Source organism: Polypterus senegalus, chromosome 8, assembly GCF_016835505.1.
Source record: "Polypterus senegalus isolate Bchr_013 chromosome 8, ASM1683550v1, whole genome shotgun sequence".
Lineage (NCBI taxonomy): Eukaryota > Metazoa > Chordata > Cladistia > Polypteriformes > Polypteridae > Polypterus > Polypterus senegalus.
The window spans coordinates 235,536-259,580 of NC_053161.1; the positions used below are offsets into that span (position 1 = coordinate 235,536).

The 24,045-nt window shown below is 39.2% G+C and overlaps 1 protein-coding gene across 1 annotated transcript in view; it reads left to right on the top strand.

Annotated features, from left to right (window-relative positions):
- Nucleotides 1–24,045, top strand: part of erc1b (ELKS/RAB6-interacting/CAST family member 1b) — a 559,966-nt gene that overhangs the window by 181,103 nt on the left and 354,818 nt on the right. Inside the window, exon 11 of the mRNA XM_039760564.1 lies at nt 9,124–9,317. Coding sequence (XP_039616498.1) covers nt 9,124–9,317 — 194 coding nt within the window. The remainder of the gene's footprint in view (nt 1–9,123; nt 9,318–24,045) is intronic.

Sequence of the window (24,045 nt, forward strand, 5' to 3'; positions counted from 1 at the left end):
GATAAAAGCTAAAAGAATGAAAAATGTGATGGTTTTAAGTACAAAATGGTAATAAATGTATAGTGATTGGATCACATTATGATTAATACATCTTTCAGTAAACTTATTTTATCCAGTATGGTGGGCAGTATCTGCCTCCTACTCTTATTTTACCTACTGCCAGGCTACCCCTACAGTTGCTGTGACTTTTATCAGCTTCGACTACTGATCACAAGTGGCATTCCATATGTATTGCAACTGTTTAAATATTACTAATAACAATTTAAAACATTTAAGGTTAGAACTTCTTTTCCAGAGAATAGAGTTCAGTTTCTGGCCTTGTCACTGGCTGTGTTGATTTTGCACATCTGAACACACCCCACTGCACCGTTCAGGTACTCTGTACTACTCTCATATCCTACAGATCTTTGTTTGCTTAATTAACAGCTCTTATTTGGCATTACATTAGTAAGTTTGTTAATCTGAATAGGCTGGAACCCTCTCTGTGGCTGTTTCCCATCTTGCTCTTAAGTCCACTGATGAACTATGGCAGTAGCTCATGTTAAAATACAAACCGGATTCCAAAAAAGTTGGGACACTAAACAAATTGTGAATAAAAACTGAATGCAATGATGTGGAGATGGCAAATGTCAATATTTTATTTGTAATAGAACGTAGATGACAGATCAAACGTTTAATCCGAGTAAATGTATCATTTCAAAGGAAAAATATGTTGATTCAAAATTTCACGGTGTCAACAAATCCCAAAAAAGTTGGGACAAGTAGCAATAAGAGGCTGGAAAAAGTAAATTTGAGCATAACGAAGAGCTGGAAGACCAATAAACACTAATTAGGTCAATTGGCAACATGATTGGGTATAAAAAGAGCTTCTCAGAGTGGCAGTGTCTCTCAGAAGCCAAGATGGGTAGAGGATCACCAATTCCCACAATGTTGCGCAGAAAGATAGTGGAGCAATATCAGAAAGGTGTTACCCAGCGAAAAATTGCAAAGACTTTGCATCTATCATCATCAACTGTGCATAACATCATCCGAAGATTCAGAGAATCTGGAACAATCTCTGTGCATAAGGGTCAAGGCCGTAAAACCATACTGGATGGCCATGATCTCCGGGCCCTTAAACGACACTGCACCACAAACAGGAATGCTACTGTAAAGGAAATCACAGAATGGGCTCAGGAATACTTCCAGAAACCATTGTCAGTGAACACAATCCACCGTGCCATCCGCCGTTGCCAGCTGAAACTCTACAGTGCAAAGAAGAAGCCATTTCTAAGCAAGATCCACAAGCTCAGGCGTTGTCACTGGGCCAGGGATCATTTAAAATGGAGTGTGGCAAAATGGAAGACTGTTCTGTGGTCAGACGAGTCACGATTCAAGTTCTTTTGGAAATCTGGGATGCCATGTCATCCGGACCAAAGAGGACAAGGACAACCCAAGTTGTTATCAACGCTCAGTTCAGAAGCCTGCATCTCTGATGGTATGGGGTTGCATGAGTGCATGTGGCATGGACAGCTTAGAAAAATATATTCAGGTTCTAGAACAACATATGCTCCCATCCAGACGTCATCTCTTTCAGGGAAGACCCTGCATTTTTCAACAAGATAATGCCAGACCACATTCTGCATCAATCACAACATCATGGCTGCGTAGGAGAAGGATACTGAAATGGCCAGTCTGCAGTCTAGATCTTTCACCTATAGAGAACATTTGGCGCATCATAAAGAGGAAGGTGCGACAAAGAAGGCCCAAGACGATTGAACAGTTAGAGGCCTGTATTAGACAAGAATGGGAGAGCATTCCTATTTCTAAACTTGAGAAACTGGTCTCCTCGGTCCCCAGACTTCTGTTGAGTTTTGTAAGAAGAAGGGGAGATGCCACACAGTGGTGAAAATGGCCTTGTCCCAACTTTTTTGGGATTTGTTGATTCATGAAATTCTGAATCAACATATTTTTCCCTTAAAATGATACATTTTCTCAGTTTAAACTTTTGTTCCGTGATTTATGTTTTATTCTGAATAAAATATTAGAAGTTGGCACCTCCACATCATTGCATTCAGTTTTTATTCACGATTTGTATGTGTCCCAACTTTTTTGGAATCCGGTTTGTAGGTTTATCAAAAAATTATCTAGGCTAAAACACCACAAGTTGGGGGTTTTTGATTAGATGTATTGGCATTGAAGGTATTAATTTCAAGGTCAATTTATTAACACTAGAATTACCAGAGCCTACGAAAAAACTCGTAATTCCGTCCCACCTTAAACTGCTTCTTAAATCCCTTCACACCTCTCCGCCAGCGCCCTTTGTCTTCTAAATGTGCTGATAAAGAGCAGCCGGCTATTCCATCCCCCCACCAATTTAGAACGTGCATGAACTTCTCTCAGCTCATGCCTTGATTGAGTATCTGGGAGTGAAGTGGAGTTTTAGAGTGAAATAATAGATCGTTGTTTGGAACACACGCATTTCATGTCTGTTCCGTTTCTACAGTAATCTGTGTCAACACATTGTTAAAACAGAAACTTTTTTATATTCTAGTAGTAGATGACAAAATGTAGGCATAAACTATATAATGTATGAAGCCTGAAGTCCAAATAGCAAAGAAACATTTTCACAAGAATAACACAATTGCACTTTTATTCAAACATATAACTGCAGAAACAAAAAGCCGCCTTAACATGCGACATTGACACCAGTTTACTGTAACTGACTCCGTGGTTCAATAGATCAGCCCCGCTTGAATCAAGGGTCACGGGTTCGATCCTGCGCCCCTCCGTTTTGAGAAGTAAACTGCTCTTAGTCTTACTGTTTTAGAATAAAAGCATACATTTGATTTCAGTCTGTAACAGCCGGTGCAATTTATGATCTTTGTAAAGGTTAGCTTTTTTTTTTTATTCACTTTTCACTCTCTCAGTCGCGTTCAGAATCAATCCATACAACCCCATCTGACACGGCTGTTTTCACTAAAGACGCTATAGCTCTGCAGTGTACCACGATGCATACTAACGCTACCCCGGTTCTGACACACAAACGCTGGCGAAGCTGCCTTCTTCGATCTCACCGTCACTTGCTTTTCTTTTTATTCAGTTTTATTGAGTGTTCCTGCCAGTCCCGCATGTTGCTGTATGCTTTTCTTTTGTACTCCAGGACATGCAGAGGAAAGAATGGTAAAGACCAGTAACTTCGGCGCTATATGCAATCATCAGACACTCCCCATCTGCCCGTGTCGCTCAAACACAGGAACATATGTTGGTGTAAAAGTATAACAAAAGTGCACTTTTATTCAAGTGCACTTTTTCCATCGCCTTTTCCTGTAAGAAGCAGTGTACACACTTCTCTCTATGCTGTGGTTTCTATTACACACCTGAAAGAAAGAGACAATACATGTGAAAATATCCAGCATACAGCAACATGCGGGACTGGCAGGAACACTCAATAAAACTGAATAAAAAGAAAATCAAGTGACGGTGAGATACGAAGAAGGCAGCTTCGCCAGCGCCTGTGTGTCAGAACCGGTGGGGGCGTTAGTATGCATCGTGGTACAGCACAGAGCTATAGCGCCTGTATTCTGTTTCTTTTGTACTCCAGGGCACGCAGAGGAGAGAATAGTAAAGAGCAGTAAGTTCGGCGCTATATGCAATCATCAGACACTCCCCATCTGCCCGTTGTTTTGTTATACTTTTCAATACTTTTATACTGCTCAAACGGGCATGCTCAAAAAATACACGTGTAATGCCACTAAAAGTGCACGCAGACACTTCATTTCGCAAACAAAACAAGTGCACTTTTATTCAAAACTACCTGTATAACCAAGAAAAAGAAAGCAAGTTACAGTAGGCGATTGATACGACATCTTGCATGGTGCAATGCTAAGAAGTGCAGATTTTCATTCCGTGCTATATAAAATCATCACATTCAAATATTAACAGTTCCCACACACCCAAGGACCGTCCTTCCTACATTTACGACCGTGTACTTGTTGCCGTGTACACACCTCTCTGTGCTATGGTTTCTATTACACTGAATGAGCACCTGACACTGTACTTTCTTCCCTGGGGAAGGTCCCGATCAGAGAATTTCCAGTTCCTGCATAAATTCACACCCGATCTGACGCTGTTCGCTTTCAAATAATATTGCATTAGTGCGATTATATTTTCACATATATTGTCTCTTTCTTTCAGGTGTGTAATAGAAACCACAGCATAGAGAGAAGTGTGTACACTGCTTCTTACAGGAAAAGGCGATGGAAAAAGTGCACTTGAATAAAAGTGCACTTTTGTTATACTTTTACACCAATATATGTTCCTGTGTTTGAACGACACGGGCAGATGGGGAGTGTCTGATGATTGCATATAGCGCGGTTACTGGTCTTTACCATTCTTTCCTCTGCATGTCCTGGAGTACAAAAGAAAAGCATACAGCAACATGCGGGACTGGCAGGAACACTCAATAAAACTGAATAAAAAGAAAAGCAAGTGACGGTGAGATACGAAGAAGGCAGCTTCGCCAGCGCTTGTGTGTCAGAACCGGGTAGCGTTAGTATGCATCGTGGTACACTGCAGAGCTATAGCGCCTTTAGTGAAAACAGCCGTGTCAGATGGGGTTGTATGGATTGATTCTGAACGCGACTGAGAGAGTGAAAAGTGAATAAAAAAAAAAAAGCTAACCTTTACAAAGATCATAAATTGCACCGGCTGTTACAGACTGAAATCAAATGTATGCTTTTATTCTAAAACAGTAAGACTAAGAGCAGTTTACTTCTCAAAACGGAGGGGCAGGATCGAACCCGTGACCCTTGATTCCAAGCGGGCTGATCTATTGAACCACGGAGTCAGTTACAGTAAACTGGTGTCAATGTCGCATGTTAAGGCGGCTTTTGTTTCTGCAGTTATATGTTTGAATAAAAGTGCAATTGTGTTATTCTTGTGAAAATGTTTCTTTGCTATTTGGACTTCAGGCTTCATACATTATATAGTTTATGCCTACATTTTGTCATCTACTACTAGAATATAAAAAAAGTTTCTGTTTTAACAATGTGTTGACACAGATTACTGTAGAAACGGAACAGACATGAAATGCGTGTGTTCCAAACAACGATCTATTATTTCCACTCTAAAACTCCACTTCACTCCCAGATACTCAATCAAGGCATGAGCTGAGAGAAGTTCGTGCACGTTCTAAATTGGTGGGGGGATGGAATAGCCGGCTGCTCTTTATCAGCACATTTAGAAGACAAAGGGCGCTGGCGGAGAGGTGTGAAGGGATTTAAGAAGCAGTTTAAGGTGGGACGGAATTACGAATTTTTTCGTAGGCTCTGGTAATTCTAGTGTTAAATGCCATCTTTTTCATTACTTGTGAAAATGCTGCAAATCAGAGTGTTCTAGCCATTTTACTTTGGGTTAAAACAAAAATAAATATTTCTGTCCTACTCTCAACCGTTTTCACTGAGTTAGTTGTATTATTTTTATTTTATGCTCAAGTTATATTTCAGTCGGTTATTTTTTTAACCCACAGTGTCCCAAACTGGGACTGGTAGTGCTGGCGCCTATTTTAGGTAGCATAGGGCACAAAGCAGGAACTAACCCTTGACAGGGTACATGTCCATTGCAGGGTGAACACACACATACTCACACACAAGATGCACATTAGGGCCAATTTACCTTCACAAGTACAACTAACCTGCATATCTTTGGAGTGTGGGAAGAAACTCATGTTGACATGGGGAGAACATACAAACTCCCTGATCTGACACTGCTGTTTTCAAATGTTTCTTGTTTGTAGGGCTTCTGTTCTCTTTTTACGATGTAGAACTCTTAACCTCATCTGAGTTCACCTACTCTGAGTGAATCAACTCTGAATCAACTTTGAGTTATAGCCCATCATTTTTTTGAAAACAACAGTGTCAGATAGGGGGGGATAGTGAACATGACTAAGAGAATAAAACTGAAAAAAAAAAAAACACTAACTTTTACAAGTACCATACATTTACACCGGCTGTTACAGATTCAGATAAAATGTATGTTTTTATTGTGCAATAGAAACTATAAGAACAGCTCACTGCTCAAAGCTGTAATTCTGGGAAGCACCCGGAATAAATCTCACGACCTCTTGATTATGAGTCAGCATTTCTTACCACTGCACTACCCAAGCAGTCATGTCAGTGCCGTACACTAACCTGATTTCTTTTTATTCGGTGATGTTCTTGAATAAAAGCGCACTTGTTTTGTTATACATGTACCTTTTGTGAAAGTGTTTACTTGATATTTGGACTTAAGTCTTCACACATTATACACTTCATGTCAAAATTTTGTCGTTAGTACTATAACATGAAAAAACTTTCTATGTTAGGTATTTCTATGTTATACATTTCTCACATTTCCTGTCATCCTACATTTTCATAGGTTGTTGTAGACACGGAACACACATGAAATGCATGTGTTGTAAATAACGATACATTATTTACCCTATACAACTCCAGGTACCTCACACCCAGATAAACAAGACTTGAGCTGGGAGAACTTTTTGCCAGAGTTGAGCTGTGGCGGTTGGGGGAAGGAATAGCAGGCTGCCTGTGCTGCTCGACAAATTTATAAAACAAAAGACGCTGATGGAGAGATGGAAATAAATTTAAGGTGGCTCAGGATTATGAGTTTTTTTGTAGGCTTCAGAGATTCTAGTGTTAAAAAATTCACTGATCTATACATTTTCACATCCACTCAATTTAATTCAAGATTGGTGTGCAGTACTAGGCTCAAGGAAGCAGCCAACCTTGTAAGGAGTCTGTTTCAGGCTTGCTTTAAACAGAAAAAAGAGATGGAAAGCATAAATTTGGTCATTTTAACATCTGTTATGTACTAACACATTACTCGCCAAAGATCCTTGATTTTTGCAAAACGCAGTAGATGCAATAAAGGAATTATTATTCTCTGACAATTACCATAAAAACAGGTATTTAATAGAACCCTTAGGGAATCTGTAATTTGCTAACTTGGCAGTTGCTGCATAAATTGATTTTATTTATTTTTTTTTTTATTTATTTTTTTTTTAAACACTGTGGTTCAGCCAGAACGTTGCAAGTTAAAGAATTCAAAAGATGGATGAATTAGAGGACATTGATAAATGTTCATTCATATTCACTTTTGGATGTTAATTAGTTCATTATATGGTTTATGCCAAATACGGTGTATTATTATTTAGTGGTGAGGGTACCCGAAAAACCCAAAATTTCAAAACTCACTGTATGTGGCAAATGTAAGAACTCTGGTGTGATTGCTCATCTATTTTAAACTACATTTAAGCGACCTTGGGTTTAAGAAAGGCGCTCAGTAAATGTTACTTATTATTATTATTATTATTATTATTATTATTATTATTGCATCTAGCATTATTTATTTTGAAAAAGTAGTATATGTCTACTTTTAGTTGTAATTTATGCTGCTGTTCAGACTGCACTGTTGTTGTAAAGGTAAAGGGTTTTTTTTTTATATATATATACAGGATTTGGTTGATTACATGGTACTCAAGATTTAGTTTTAGTTTTTAAGTCCCATGTTTATAGTAAAATAATAACAAAGTAAGCATTGTTTAAAAAACCTTAATGCATCTTTATGCCGATTAGCTGATATAGAGTAATATAATTCTTTAGAGTAATTATGGCCTCTAGAAAAATATAAATATAATTGAAAACTAAAGGGTTTATTATTGAGAGAAAAAGGAAGTTACCAGAATGGTACAAGTAAAGTTATCAAAATGACATAAAAGTTTCTGTCTGAGCTTGCTGATTTTCTTCATTGGCGATTGCCCATAAATCACTGACTGTCTTCTACATTCTGCTGTATATGTTATAGCACTTCAGTTTTAGTCTCTCTTAAACACAGTGCTCCAGGCTTCATCATTACCCTTTTAACTTTGAATGCTGTGTTAGCCATTATGGATGTAGTGAGAAGTCAAGCAAAATGACACCTTTTACTGGCTAACTAAAAAGATTACAATATACAAGCTTTCAAGGCAACTCGGGCCCCTTCTTCAGGCAACATCTTACATCTGTCCTGACTGTCCTGAAGAAGGGGCCTGAGTTGCCTCAAAAGCTTGCATATTGCAATCTGTTTAGTTAGCCAATAAAAGGTGTCATTTTGCTTGACTTCTCACTAATGCTATATTAAAAATAGGTATGTAAAATATATAGTAATCTTGCATTGTGGGATATTTTACATCACGTTCTGTTATGCATTAAGAACTCTCAAGGAGAAGTGAGTATGAGGTATTTTCTTTATAAAAGGAAATTAAATTTAAAAATTTATAAAATGAAAATGCAATCTCTCTTTTGTAATTCCATTTTCAAAGTCTGCATGCAAAATTAAAATTAAAATGAAATCTCCCCATTTGCAATTTTATTTTCAGTCGTAACCACAATGAAGCTGCAAAAGTGAAAAGTAAAACACAAATAAGCACTGGCGCCACCTCATTTCAAAACGCTCATTGAATTTTCATGTTCCACTTTGCATTTTCATTTTCAAGTTCTCAATATGCAAATAGTAAGGGTCAATGGGTGGAGCTTGGTGGTTTTTAATTTGAAAAAAAAATTACCAGGCACATATTTCAACATGAAGACTTTCCAGATATGTCCATTTTCAAAACAAGAATGAATAATCTTGGGTATTAATCCATATCTTTTACATACATTGTAAAGTAGGGCACCCATATCATATTTTTCTTTTTTTTTTTTTTTTTGAGATTTTGCCATTTTTAAAGAAATCTGACTCAAAACCTCCTTCATTTCAACTTTTCAGGGCGTGGTTACCTTGGTTCATTTTAAAAAAAGTGCAAAAGCATTTTTTCTGAAATCAAAAACCTTGGTTGTTTCAAAGTAGAAAGTATTCTGTACATTTTTTGTCATATTTGGACTGGTGACACACAGATGTGACTTTAAACAATAAGAAAAACTTGGTACTTTTTAAATTTATGAAAAAGCTTCATTTAAAAACACAAACTTCCATGGAAATGTTTGTATACCTTGATTATGAAAATTAACTTTGACTTGAAACATACCAAAGCTATCCTTTACAATAGACATCAGCATTTTGTTGTTGCAGTAATCAGTAATATGTTGAAACTGAATTTTCTTTTAGGCCCATGAGGCTACAGTTGAAGCTCGTGCCAATACAGAGCTTTCTGAGCGAATTCATGCACTTGAGAAAGAAGTGGCACGGTACAAAGAAGAAGCCAGCAAATCACAAGCTGAGGTGGACAGGCTACTAGAAATCCTGAGGGAAATGGAAAATGAAAAAAATGACAAAGATAAGAAGATACTGGAACTTGAAAGGTACGTCTAAACCTGACATTTAAACAAAAATTCAATTGTGGCTATTGTAATGTAAGTACTTGCAGTTGTGGAACATTTTGTGGTTAATTGAAAATTAATTATTCTCTCTATTTCTGTCTGCATGACATTGTTGTTGCTTGCTTTGCCTTTTTGATATTACAAAACATATTATTTTCCATATTTTCATTATTTTAATTGTAAAAACTTATTTATTAGGCTAAAACAAGATGATCTAACAAGATAAATTGTAAGATGAGAAAATTTTGTTGAGAAAAGCATACAAAGGCTGGTTAGAAGGAAATGGATGAAGAGGGTAACTAAGGACCAAATGTGGCTAAGGTGTTTAAAGGGGGGGAGACCTGTATGCAGGCGTCAAGCAAGAAGCTGTAGTTAGAGCTCAACTTGGTGAAATGCCCTCATTCTTCGAGCACTTTGAAAATTATGTTATTCTGGTTTTCCGGGTGTGGCAGAAGTGCTGAGGTCCAGGGCTCCAAAGGCACTGGGGCGCCCCCTAGTGATGATCACGGGCCCCTACAAGGTTGAGCTTCAAATCTCTGTACCCGTGGTCCCCAAAGCAACCAACGCAGTCACCCTCTTGTGGTCTGGAGGAGGCGCAAGTCCTCCTCCGGTCCTCCTGGTCATCCTAGTAGGGCAGCAGCCACTCGCCACAGGGGTTATATAGCCACATAATCGGGTAATTCTACCTCTGTTCTCAGAGGCCAATAACTCAGTTTCTCTAACAGCAGAAAAGCACCCCTTGTCATCACGTCTAGTGTATTGACAAGAGACAACTTCCTGCTATTAACAGTACAAGCAGGCTTGCTATTGAGAATAATTGGGGGCAACAAGGGACGGTTTACCACCAGCCCACCTCACAGTCACCTCCACTTGCATACAGTATGCTGCCTGCAACGTTAGCCCATCGAGAGGGAACAGTGTGTGGCCAAAGGCGGGCAGTGAATCTCCTACCACCGACCCATTTAACTGGCAGCCACCCGAGGCACACTAAATGCTGCCCCCCTGCCGCCCCGTTCACCCTCAGTGGCCTCCGTTCAGCCACAGCTGGGTCACCACTTGCAGCATCACCAGCCACTCACTGAGAACGAATGGGGCAGCCGTTCGAGGGACACTGCACGTCTGCGGGCAGTGAAATGCCCCCCTCCACACCATCAAGCCTCTGTCCTGCACACGAGCACTTGCAGCGCACCCAGTCGCCCGCTGAGAATGAATGGGATGCGGCCCTCACTGCCCCATTCATCAACTGGAGCCACGCGAGGGACACTACAATGCGTGAGCAGTGAAACTGCCCCCCTCCAGCCTCCGTCCAGACCCCGCTTGCAGCGTCCCCAGGCTGGAGATGATGGAGTGGCAGTTACTGAGGAGCCTGCGTCGTGTCCACCAGACAGATGAAGGCCCCATTCATAAGTCGTATGTCGGATATCTGTAATTTGGGGACTACCTGTACTTGATAATGATGGTGCAGTCCCATGACTTCTTTCAGCAGGATTCTGATACTTGCTTCAGGACCTAAATTCAAAACTTTGCTAAACACAAATTTAGTTAAAAACAGTTAATTCTACTTAGTATTAAAGTCTGTAGAAATAAATGCAAGAAAGCATTTTCATGGCCTGCAGTCATAAAGAGCCCAATGTCCTCTTTGCTAGCAGACACTGTTTCTCATTTTCTTTTGGGGTTGGGTCAGAGTGCACTTGATCCTCTTCTCTGGAAGAGTTGAAACCACTGGAGAGCCAATAGGGTCAAGCCTGTTGGGGATCAGAACTGGTGTAATGAGGCATCGCCTACTGCACGGCAGCACTTAGGTCCAAATTTAAGGTGGCCCATCCAGGTAGGCTTGTGAAACATCTTGTCCCTCTGGCATGATGATCATCTTCTCTGCTATTGGAGGAGCTTCATAATACCTGCATTTCAGTGGTGGCTCTCTCTGAGGTGTGCAGACCTGGTACTGAGCCGATCTCTGTTGGTGAGAACACCTTTTATTGGTCTGATCACTCTGATGGCTGTCATACTCAGGGAGTAGCTGTTACTGTGGTGGATTGGCTCCTTCCAATGTTGTCTGATGTCAGTCCTTTCAACAAGTGTATAATGGGACTCAGATTAAGGCACTCTCTGGGTGCCTTGTCTGTTGTCTCAGTGTATGTTCCGACCATGGTGAGTAATGTCTATGTGGGGGAGAAATTTTGTTTGTAACTTCATTCTGTGGTTGACGGGCGCCCAAGGTGACACTCCTCTGGTCGTGGGTGACTTCATTGAAACCACTGGCATTGACAGGGCTGACAATAAGGATTGTGTTGGTTGCCATGGGTCTGGCGACTGTGGTAAAAGTGGCCCCATGTTCCTTGACTTTGTAAAAGGTCAGGGGCTGTGGATTGCTGGATTCTGATTCCAACACCTTGAGCCACATTGTTGAACTTGGTACACCAATACTGGTGGAGCATTGAAAGAGATTGATCACATCATCATGGGTAGATTTGAATGTGAATTACCCCTTGATTGATCACATCCTCATGGGCAGATTTGAATGTGAATTACCCCTTGGGATTAATAAAGTATCTATCTATCTATCTATCTATCTATCTATCTATCTATCTTATCTATCTTATCTATCTTATCTATCTATCTGCTCCTATAGAACTGCAGGGTCTACAGAAGTGCCCAGTGTGTGAATTCTGACCACAGACTTGTTTCTACTTTAAAGATCCAGCTTAGGTCCAGTAGCCTACCATCTACTAGGAGAATGAGGCTGGACCTTGCCAGAGTCCAAGATCAGGCTTTTTCTAATGAGTTTGCATGCTGTTGGTGTGAGGAACTTGCAGACTTGGGTGCGACTGCCAAACCTAATGTTATGTGGAGGACCCTGAAGGTTGCTGAGGGTTGTGTTGGTGTTATCAGTGTTCCCAGAAGGAGGTATTTTTTCTCACAGAGCACTTTGGATATCATCGAAAGGAGTTGCAGCGCATAACTTGATGGCAACTCCTTGTGCTCTTCCTGGACTATTAATCCAGACCCTGTTATCAGGCATACAGTAATCATTAACAGTGCTACAATTTTCCATACCTTGTTGACCTAGCCAGAGTGACTGAAGTAGCTTAGTGCTTGAACAAGTGTTCTTACATGTCCCATCTAAACATCTGTCTAAGTTCCACAATGACTCCTAGACCTCTTCACCTACCAAACAGGTTTAATAATAATAATACATTTTATTTATACAAGGCGCCTTTCTAAGAACTCAATGAAACCGAACAAACAACAAATAAATAAAAAAAACACATTATAAACACCTTAGAACACCAGAAAATATAAAAATTAAAACCAAACAAAGCCACTGTGATCATAGAGAAAAAGCCATTTTAAACAGATGGGTTATAAATTTACATTTGAAGGTTGAAAATGATTTGATATTTCTTAGCTCAGTAGGTAGTGAGTTCCAGAGCTTGGGAGCAGAATGGCTGAATGCTCTGCTCCCCATGGTGGTTAGACGGGCGAGAGGGATGGTCAGATGGATGGAGGAAGGGGATCTAAGGTTACGGGAGGGAATGGCAACATGAAGGAGGTCGGAGGTTATGAATTGCCTTAAATGTTAACAGCAGCAGGGGTAGCTCTAGGCTCGTGGCGGCCCTGGGCAGAGAAAGAATCGGTGGCCCCTTCTCCCGCCAGTGTCAATATGGTATCTTATGCATAGCGGATGGCCACATCCGTTGTGGACACTGCATAGCCGCCTCGTGCTCATGACACAAGCATTTAACTTATAAAGTTCAGGATTGCTCCTTCCTGTGACCCAATGAAAGCCTCCTGAGCTGCCTTTCTCTTTCATTTCGAATAACCAGATTCATGTACTCGAAATCTCTTTGTTTTGCTTAGAATGGGTATGCAAATGTCTTGTGTCCCCTATTCAACCAAATTTTCACTATGACTATTGTGCTAACACTAATACTTTAGTAAAACTAGGTGAAACATTAACTTGTAAGACGACTCGCCCACTTGCGCTAGCTTCGCTTCAGCTGTCAGCTGTGTCGTTATTTTCTCTTTCTGTTTTATATTCAATATATATTGGTGTGGTGGCCCCTGGGATTTAGCTACCCTGTGCAGGTGGACAATTTGCACATGCGTAACGCCGCCCCTGACAGCAGAATTTTAAAATCAATTCAAAACTTAATTGGGAGCCAATAAAGCTGCTGCAAGACTGGAGTAATATGGTGAATAGATGGGGTTCGAGTAATGATGTGAGCTGCAGAATTCTGAACTAGCTGAAGCTTATGGAGAAATTTATTAGAGATACCAAAAAGGAGTGAATTGCAATAGTCCAGATGAGAAGTAACAAGATTGTGAACAAGAATGGCAGTGGTATGGGGAGTGAGAGAGGGGCGGATGCGATTAATATTACGTAGGTGGAAGAAAGCAGACTGGGTGATGTTATTAATATGAGATTGGAAAGATAGAGTACTGTCAAGAATGACACCCAGACTCTTGACCTGAGGTGATGGGGAAACAATGTAGTTATCAGTAGCAAGTGAAAGATTATCAGTTTGGATAATGATGATTTCTAGCCAATGAGGAGAACCTCAGTTTTGTCACTGTTTAATTTAAGAAAATTTGAAGAAAACCAGAATTTAAGTTCAGCAATGCAGTCAATAAGTGAAGATGGTGGAAAAGAAGAGGTGGGTTTACTAGCAAGGTAGAGCTGGGTGTCATCAGTATTACAATGAAAATTAATGTTATATTTACGAAAGATATTGCAAAGGGGAAGAAGGTAAATAATAAAAAGAAGAGGCCCCGGGACAGAGCCCTGGGGCACACTTAAAGTAACATTGGTGGGTTTGGATGTGAAAGTTTTAAGCTGAATAAACTGAGTGCGGCCTGAGAGGTAGGATCTGAACCAATCAAGAGGTAGGATCTGAACCAATCAAGTGGAGTGTGGGTAATTCCAATCAAATAATCTGTTAAGGAGAGTAATATGACAAATAGTGTCAAAGGCCGCACTCCGATCAAAGAGGATGAGAATAGTAGTTAAACCAGAGTCAGCAGCCATAAGAAGGTTGTTGGTAATTTTAACCAGTGCCGTTTCTGTACCGTGAAGGGGGTGAAAACCAGACTGGAATTTTTCATATAGATTATTATAAGATAAGTGGGAGTGAAGTTGGATAACTACTATTTTTTCAAGAATTTTGGAGATAAAGAGCAAATTAGAAATAGGGCAAAAATTATTGATGTTAGTAGGATCAGCACCAGGTATTTTTAATATTGGGGTTATTGCAGCAGTTTTTAAAGATGAAGGAACAGTACCAGTAGTGAGAGAAGAGTGAAATAAGAGGGTCCATAGAGGGGAGGCAGGCTTTAACCAGAACTGTAGGAAGGGGGTCCTGCTGACAAGTAGATGGCTTAGATTTGCAGATGAGATCTGAGATTTCTGACGAAGTGGGAAGCTGGAAAGAGGAAAATGAGTGAATAGGCGAGTGAAGTTCAAAGGAAATAGAGAGAATCTGGGCCGAGGTGCTGATGTATCCTCTGGATTTTCTCATTAAAAAAGGGCATAAGAGAATTGCAGAAAGCAGTCGAGTAAAGGTGAGATGGTAAAGAGTCTGGAGGTTGTGTAACATTATTAAGTAATGAAAACAAAGACTTGGTGTTGCCTTTATTACAAGAAATTAAATAAATGCAATAGTTAGATTTGGTTTGGGCTATGCAGTCCTTATAATAAAGTACATGATTTTTATGCATCTCTTTGTGGACAAAGAGTCCAGTTATTTTATATAACCGTTCAAGTTACCTGCCCTTGGCTTTCAGAAGCTGAAGTTCAGGCATAAACCAGGAGGCAGAAAAAGAAAAACAAACAGATCTGTTTTTTAACGGATCAAGAGAATTAAGAATATCATTGAGTACTATGTTATAATATGAGACCAATTCTTTGGGAGTGGATAAATTATAAAAGTCCATTTGAGGATCAATTCTAGAAGACAGAAAATTCAAGTTAATATTCTTAATATTATGAAAAGATATGAGACGAGGGAGCTTAGTAATAGAAAAAGTAAGTTTAGCATTAAATGAAAGGAGAAAATGATCAGTTATAGTGAGTTAATCTGCTGTAAGATCAAGAGGGACAACACCAGAGCAGCAGATCTGGTCCAAGATATGTCCTTTACAATGAGTGGGAACATCAGTGTACTGCTGGTATCCAAAACTCTGAAGGCAAGATAAAAAGTCTCTAGTGAGAGGGATATTGATATTGTCCATGTGTATATTAAAATCCCCCAAAAGAATTATGTTTGAAGTAATCTATACTAATAAAAGGCAAAGCCCTCACTGACTCACTGACTCATCACTAATTCTCCAACTTCCCGTGTAGGTAGAAGGCTGAAATTTGGCAGGCTTATTCCTTACAGCTTACTTACAAAAGTTGGTCAGGTTTCATTTTGAAATTCTATGCGTAATGGTCATAACTGGAACCTATTTTTTCGTCCATATACTATAATAGACTTCTGCTCGATGCCCGTGGGAGGCGGAGTTATGCCTCCCACATAATTTAGTGCCTGCCCATATAAGGCTGTCCGTCAGCGGCAATCCAATAGAAACACTGCCGCTAAATATTCATGGGTGAAGGACTGTGCTTATGCAGAGGAAGATGAGATGGTCAGGGTGGTGTTTGGCACAAACTCAGCTTAAACGCGAGAGAAACTTTTAAGTGCCGGGTCTTAGCTAACATTAAATACAGCCGTGGACATTGCACGAGATGGCACCAGCACAGCTGGGAAACTTTGATGCATGTACACCGAGCGGCTCACGTGAACTGACGCAGTGCACAGACAAAAAGCAACAGTTCCAAAGAGTGCTGAACAAAAACCGAATTACACGCATTGAGAAGGCAGCAAAAAAATATGAAGCGTGTGATACATATAAAGCAGCACACAGTGGAAAAAGTCAATGTCCCGCTAAAGGAAGACAGTGTAAAAAAAAAAACCCGTGCATGCAGTGTGTCACAACTCAGATAAAGAGGAAGACGAATTGTTTATTGATGCAGTAAGAAACAAATCGATGAATGAAACCTGTTATCTTTACAACGATTGACAAACACGGAATGTAACTTGAACACAACACATCCTACCAATACGAACCTGATTAAAAGAAATAATGATAATCAAATCCTTGATGACAGCAACACTCATAACAATTACTGTATATTGACAATCATGTTACGTTATTTTTAAAATGTTCCCTTTTCTTTTTCATAACTTCTTTAACACACTACTTCTCCGCTTCTAGCACCGACGTCCGAGGCTCGATTCCCGAGAGGGGGTGCTCTGAGTATGTACGCGCGCTTCCCGATTCATTTTACCCTCGCATCCCCTTGGTTTGAGATGTATGAAAAAATATGCGGTTAACGCAGAAAGACAGATCACCAAATGAAGCTTTATGAATAATGGATACTTTATTCGCGATCAATGATTGTTTTGGTAAAGCCATACTCAGTGTATTCAGTAGATGAACGGTAAAAAAGTAAGAGCAAGGGGAGGGTGACTTATTCAGGCACGCAGGCAAAACCACAATAGCACGCGGGCTCGATGTACTGTGGTGTGCGTCAACTCGATCTGAATTGCGCGATCACATTAAAAAAAATCTATCTTTTCAAGTTCTATTTAGTCCATATGTGTCAAACTCAAGGCCCGTGGGCCACATCCGGCCCTGGCGTGTAATTATATCCGGCCTGCGAGATTATTTTATATATTATTATTGTTAATGGCCCGGGGATATGAAGCGCAGTATGAAGTAACGCAATAAACTACAGATCCCATAATGCAGCGCTTCAGCTGCCTTGCCAAACACTTACCGCGTTAATCAAGTCTAGCTTATGATGCTGCAAGTTATTGCGAAGCTAGCCCACACGATGCCAAAGAGAAAAGTTGAATCTGAAAATAGAGCCTTTAAAAACCGATGGGAGGCTGAGTATATGTTTACTGAAATTGCCGGTAAACCCTTGTGTCTCATTTGTGGAGCTAATGTGGCTGTAATTACAGAATTTAATCTAAGGCGGCACTATGAGACAAAACATCAGGATAACATGAAAGACCTGAATGCAATGCAGAAGATACAGAAAGCAGAAGAGTTAAAGAAGAATCTGACACTTCAGCAGACGTTTTACCCGTGCAAAATCACAAAGTGATTTCAAGTAAAGCTACTTTTATGGGAGACACAAATGCACCAGTGCAACTTGCCCCACTTTCTCTGTTGCCAAGTAATGTTGAACCAAGTCGGCACAACGGTGTTCCCAAATATGCACTTTGCTGATAAACTGCACGGCGCTTTGGTGACTTTGAAGAACAAAAAAAGAATTATGATTTGTTTTGCAACCCATTTGCCGTCGATGTGAAAACTGCACCTGTGCAGATTCAGATGGAGGTGATTGAGCTGCAGTGTAATGGCACACTGAAGGCAAAGTACGATACTGCAGGGCCCACACAGTTTATTCACTCCATTCCCGCAGAAATACTCCAGCTCTGTCTACATGCGACTCGAACCTTGTGTATGTTTGGTAGCACATATCTGTGTGAGAAGCTCTTCTCAGTGATAAAGACTAACAAAACAGCACACAGGAGTTGCCTCACTGATGAGCACCTGCAGTCCATCCTGAGAATCTCCACAACACAGAACCTCACACCAAACATAAATGAAGTTGTTGCCAAAAAAAGAGCCAGGCGTCCAGCTCTGATAAAATGACGTAAGAGCAAAGACAACTGAATGATTTGATTTGTTATTGCTGAAAAGAACAAATTTTATTTATATTTCCAGGTTTTCTTATGCAGCATGTTCATATTTGAATTTGTATAATTTTGACAGGATATATTTTTATGGAGAGCAAAATCTTTTGGGATATTTAAAATTTAAGTTTATTTTTTATATAAAATTACATAAGAGTAAAGAAATTTGAATGTTTGTTCTTTTAACCTTTACTTTATTTCTAACTTGTATAATTTAGACAGGATATATTTTTTATGGAGAGAAAAATATTGTAAGTTATTTAAGGTTTGAGTTGATTTATTCTGGAATAATATTCCTGTCTGTTTTTATTCATATTTATGTTAAAAAAAAAAAAGTTAAGTTTTAAAAGTTTTAAAGTTTCAAAAGTTTAGTTTTAGTGTGTTCAATAAATGTTTATCCTGTTTGGCCCGTGATCTAAAGTGTGTTTTGGATTTCGGCCCCCTGTGCAATTGAGTTTGACACCCCTGATTTAGTCGACACAAATTGTTTGGTTGGAATGTAAGGCGAATTTACTCTTTACATTTGTATGGTGAAGAAAAAATTTTGCAATGATGCCTACATTTAACTTATATTCCTACCAAAGATATTTCTGTCGACTAAATAAAAATTCCTTCTATTTAAAATTTAAATAGAACTTGAACAGATACGATAGTTCATAATATCCACGCAGACTTGCATGTTAGAGCGGGAGTCATCCGTTTTAACAAACAGCGTATTGCACTGATACGAAATAACCTGCCCATTTAATTATTTAGGAATTGATAAATAAATTAAGATTTTGTACAAATAATGTTTTTCATTTTTCTTCCTTGATGGATTACTCACACCCCAAAGAGTGTGTGTGTGTATATATATATATATATATATATATATATATATATGTGTGTATATATATATATATATATATATGTGTGTATATATATATATATATATATGTGTATATATATATATATATATATATATATATGTGTGTACAACACTCATCACTCACAACAGTGACAAAACAATTACATTGACAATCATGTTACATTATTTTCAAAATGTTTCCTTTTCTTTTTCATTACTTCTTTAACACACTACTTCTCCACTGCGAAGTGCGGGTATTTTGCTAGTTGTAGATAAATGGTAGCAAGATCGTACAAAAAAATCATTGTTTGATTTAGAGGGGTGGTAGACAATGATGGTAGGAATAGGCCCAGACAATTGACACACAGTTGATTCAAAAGAGCTAACAGCAGGAGTAGACAACGGCAGGACTTTCCACTTCTCGCGATAGATTATTGAGATACCTCCTCCATGGCCAGAGGCACAGGGTTGATAAATGTAAACAAACCCTGGGGGGTTGGATTCATTAAGTTGAGAAACTCTTGAGGTTGCTGCCAAGTCTCAGTTAAACAGAGAAAGTCAAACTTATGGACGATGATGAGATGCCCCTTGCTCATGAGTTAGCAGATGTTTAGTAGACCGAAATCTTGTTTGCTTGAGTAAAATATAATGAAAGTGAAGGCATCTATTATTTAAAAAAATGCAGATCTGGCACATCAGGACACTGGTATAAGGGTTTACATGGCATTTTAGATATCAATAACTCAGAAATAGCTGAAATAGTTGAAGTGCATTTAAACACACCGTTTTTTGTTGTCCAGCATTGGTCACCAAAGCTGTGTATTCTGTCAGAAACCTTATCTCTGTTCAGCATTAAAGCATAGCATTATTTTTTTTTCTCAGCCATCAATGCAAACTATACGGGTTGAGTAACATATAAAAAAATAAATATAATCTTTTAGAAAAGTATTTCTTTAAGTAAGCATAACCTCTTTTCACTTGTACTCCACACATCATACTAAATAACCTAATGTTTTGTTAGCCTTTTAAATGACTTCTGTAGATTGTCTAGATCTAGATAGTGGCAAGTCCACTACGACTCCTAGGTCCTTCTCATAAATGGGCTACTTTCACATTTCAGACCTCCCAATATATATTCAGATATAATATTTGTATTTCCTGTGTGTAATATACCACATTTAATTACTTTAAATTTCATCTTCCCAAGTCTATATTCTGTCCAAGTCCATCTGGGGTGATCTGGCTGATCCAAGATTATCTGAGATAACCAGCTTGTTATTTATATTCCTGTTCATATTATTTATGTATTTAACACTAGAATCCTAGAACACTATGACAATATTTGTGATGCTGGGCCACCTTAATTTTACTTGCACCTTCGCAATTAATGCAGTGATGAGCACTGATAACGCCTTTGTTTTGTAAATGTGTCATTCGGCCTCAGACAGACAGCCTGCTATCCCATCCCCCACTGAGGCAGCTGAAGTCAGACACAAAATACTCACAGCTGAAGTCTGTTACTTGAAACCGCACAATCAACCTTTTTATGCAATCAGATAATATTTGTTCTGTACTAGTCCCTGGTACATAGTGACTTTTGAAAATTACTCTGCAAGTGTTTAGGATAGGATATAGGATAAATGTATCAATTTTTGGTGATTTGTTTGATTTCAACCTTTCTAATCCAAACATAACTTCATTCACTACAATTTCCATACAATATGTACTTCCTTGCCAGTCCCTGTTACTGCTGCAGCATCGTCAACTTCCTCTTTAAAGTTCTTTTCAAGACACTCAGTGCGCTTTACATACTTGAACCTCCACCAATGTGCAGCATCCACCTGGATGATGCGACGGAAGCCATTTTGCATCAGTATGCTCACCTCACATTAATTTTAAGTGGTCACTTTGTCTTCTCCTTAACCACTCTTTTACTACTAAAATACTGAAGTATTCTCATCTTTTGCCTTTTCTGCAATATTTCTCTTTAACTGTCTTTTAGCTTTTATAATATTTTTTTAAGTTGCTGTAATAATCTCATAGTTCCTTTTGGTTAATGTTGTTTTTTCCTTTGCATCTTCTTTTTAATCTCATTATTCACCTGCCGTGGCATTTTCTTTATTTTCTTACTGCTTCTTAATTTCAGGATGAACCTGTCTTGCATTAAAAGTAAAATATTTTTAAACCTGTTCTACTGTTCCTCTCCTGTTTCCACATTTAAAAGATTATACTAGTTTATCCCTTTTAGAGTTTGCCACATCTCCTTAAAATTTACTCAAATAAAGTTGAACTTAACAGTTTTAATGTTTGCATATGCATGCTTCCAAAGCACTGAAATATATTGTGTTCACTAAAACCTAATGTTTCAACCACCCCTTCCTCCAATTTATATTTTAGATATTACAAAATATCAAATCTAGTCAACCCCCCAGAATGTGTTTTTACTTACTGTGTTACTGATTATGTCTGAAAACGTCTCTGCTATTTTTAAAGTTTGCCAAGTTAATGTTTGGTACAGTTAAGATTCCATGTGACTAGAAGCTATAAAATCATTATAAACTACTTTCTATATTGGTCAGTCTGTAATACATTCCCAGTATCAGACTGACTGCTTTCTAGTCGAATCCAGGCATCCTTACTAAGATGATGCACATCATCCAATTGAAGAATATGCATTTAAATGCTGTTTAACTGTGTTTAGCCTGTCCTTCCAAAAAATGCTTAACCATCTGTTATAGTCATCTCTATTTATTATTTGGTCAGGTTTCTGTTATTGTTATGATATCATAGTTATGCTCGGCTTCACACAACTCCTGCTCATTTGTTTCATCTTTGATAGTCATAGCATTAAAGCATGCAATCTGTAATGGAATGCTCGTTTTACAGCATTTTCACTTTGGGCTTTAAATTTCTATGCTATCCTGCGTGTATTAGTTTTTACACTACTTTGCATCCCTCCATGTGAAGTTCTAAACCCAGCCTATTTTCAGCTCCTTGCCCACCATTTTTTAGTTTAAACAGTCCTTGACTAACCTACTCATACACACCCCAACACCGAACCCTGTACATTGATTCTGTTTAAATGTAAGTCATCATGGTCACAGTGCCTCATAAACCTGTGCACCTCTGTCCTACACCGAGACTTTAGCCACACATTAAACTTTCTGATCTCCTCAGCCTTCCCTGGACTGGTGTTTGGCATAGACATAACTTCAGATAAGATCACTATTTCAGGTCTGTTCTGTTCCACAGATTGGTATCTAACACTTTAAATTTGAACTGCAGAACTGATAGCCTGCCCGTAAGTATGCTATTTTTTCAACGTGAATAATGACTGCTGGATTTCTCCTCACTCTGGCCAGGAGCCTATATACTTGGCCAGGAGCCTATATACTTGCCCAGGGAAATCCTCTACCTGTGCATCCAGAAGGCAATACACAGCAGAGGACACACACTCTCTCTCTCACACTCTCCCTCTCTCCCTGGTGGTATGGCAGTAATTCTAAGATGAAAAAAGAAACACTAATGAAAGGATACATTTAGCTTCTTTTAATTGCAGCTGATATTCACAGTAATAATGTTTTTGAAGGAAGTTTCTGGCGAAACATGGGGCAGTTGTGGAGTTCATGCAGTCTGCTTTGTCCTCTTTGTGAGTGTGGAGGCATTTCTCTAGTTACGGGCTTCCATCCCATCAGTAGGTAAGCTTCAATTTTCAGTGCAGTTACCAGAGCTTAATACTTTTCTCATGGTCTTTGGTTCCAGAATAAGAACATGCAAATTCCAAATGTGGGATTCAGTCTTTTTGCTAGTTCAGTCCAATTTTAAATGGCATGCGGTAACTGTTGACAATAAGGGTACCACTGTCTTTTATTAGCCTGCCTGAGTTGCTTACATTTGTTTGTTTGTATCTCTGTTTAGCCCTCTCCCTTGCTTGCTTACATGTGTGATATAGCAGGTCTACAGCTCCAAACGAATGGCTAGTTTTTAAATAAATACAGTGGAACCTCGGTTCACGTAAGCCTCGGAACACGAACAAATCGGTTTGCGACCAAATAGTCTGCCTAACTTTTGCATCTGTTCACGACCACACACTCGGCATACGAACAAGACAGTTGCCCTTTCGGTTTGTGCGCTTCAGTCTCTCCCTGTGCATTCCCTGTGTAGCGAGAGAGAGACACACACACACGCGTGTGAGAGAGACACACACACACAGACATGTGTGTGCGAGAGAGAGAGACACACACACACAGACACGAGAGAGAGACACAGACACGAGAGAGAGAGAGAGAGACGCACACAGACGAGAGAGAGAGAGAGAGAGACGCACACAGACGAGAGAGAAAGAGACGCACACAGACGAGAGAGAGAGAGAGAGACGCACACAGACGAGAGAGAGAGAGAGAGAGAGAGAGAGAGAGAGAGAGAGAGAGAGAGACACACACACACACACACACACACACACACACACACACACACACACACACACACACACACACACACACACACACACACGCGCGCGCGCGAGAGACGCGCACAGACGGCAGTTAAAGAATGCACCGGGCTTGTTTTTAAAGAGACAGATCTGAGCATTGTTTTAACCTTGTTGTATTTAATGAAGACTTTTTTCTATTACATTTTAACCTCCACTTCACTTCTGTTTACAGCAATCAGTTCGTAGCGTGCATTGTTGCAATGTTACTTTTCTTGGTGGTTTATTAAATTACGGATTTTTCAAATGTTCATTTTTTTCCTTGTGCTTAAAACTCATTTAAAAAAAGTGTGTTTAGCAAACGGTTTCGTAGCGCTATAGCGTGAACTCTTGCAGTGTCAGTTTTCTTTGATGTTCAAGGTTTTCTCAGTGTTATTCAATGTTTTTACATTTAGGTTACTATTACGCTGTGCATTCTGTGGTGTAATTAACTATATTTGTGCTTAAAAATCTTATATATTATATATATTTACATACACTTCGTACGGTCTGGAATGGATTAATTGTATTTGCATACAATCCTATGGGGGAAATTACTTCGGTTCACGACCAAATCGGTTTACAACCAGAGTTTTGGAACGAACTATGGTCGTGAACCGAGGTTCCACTGTAATTGCAGCACTT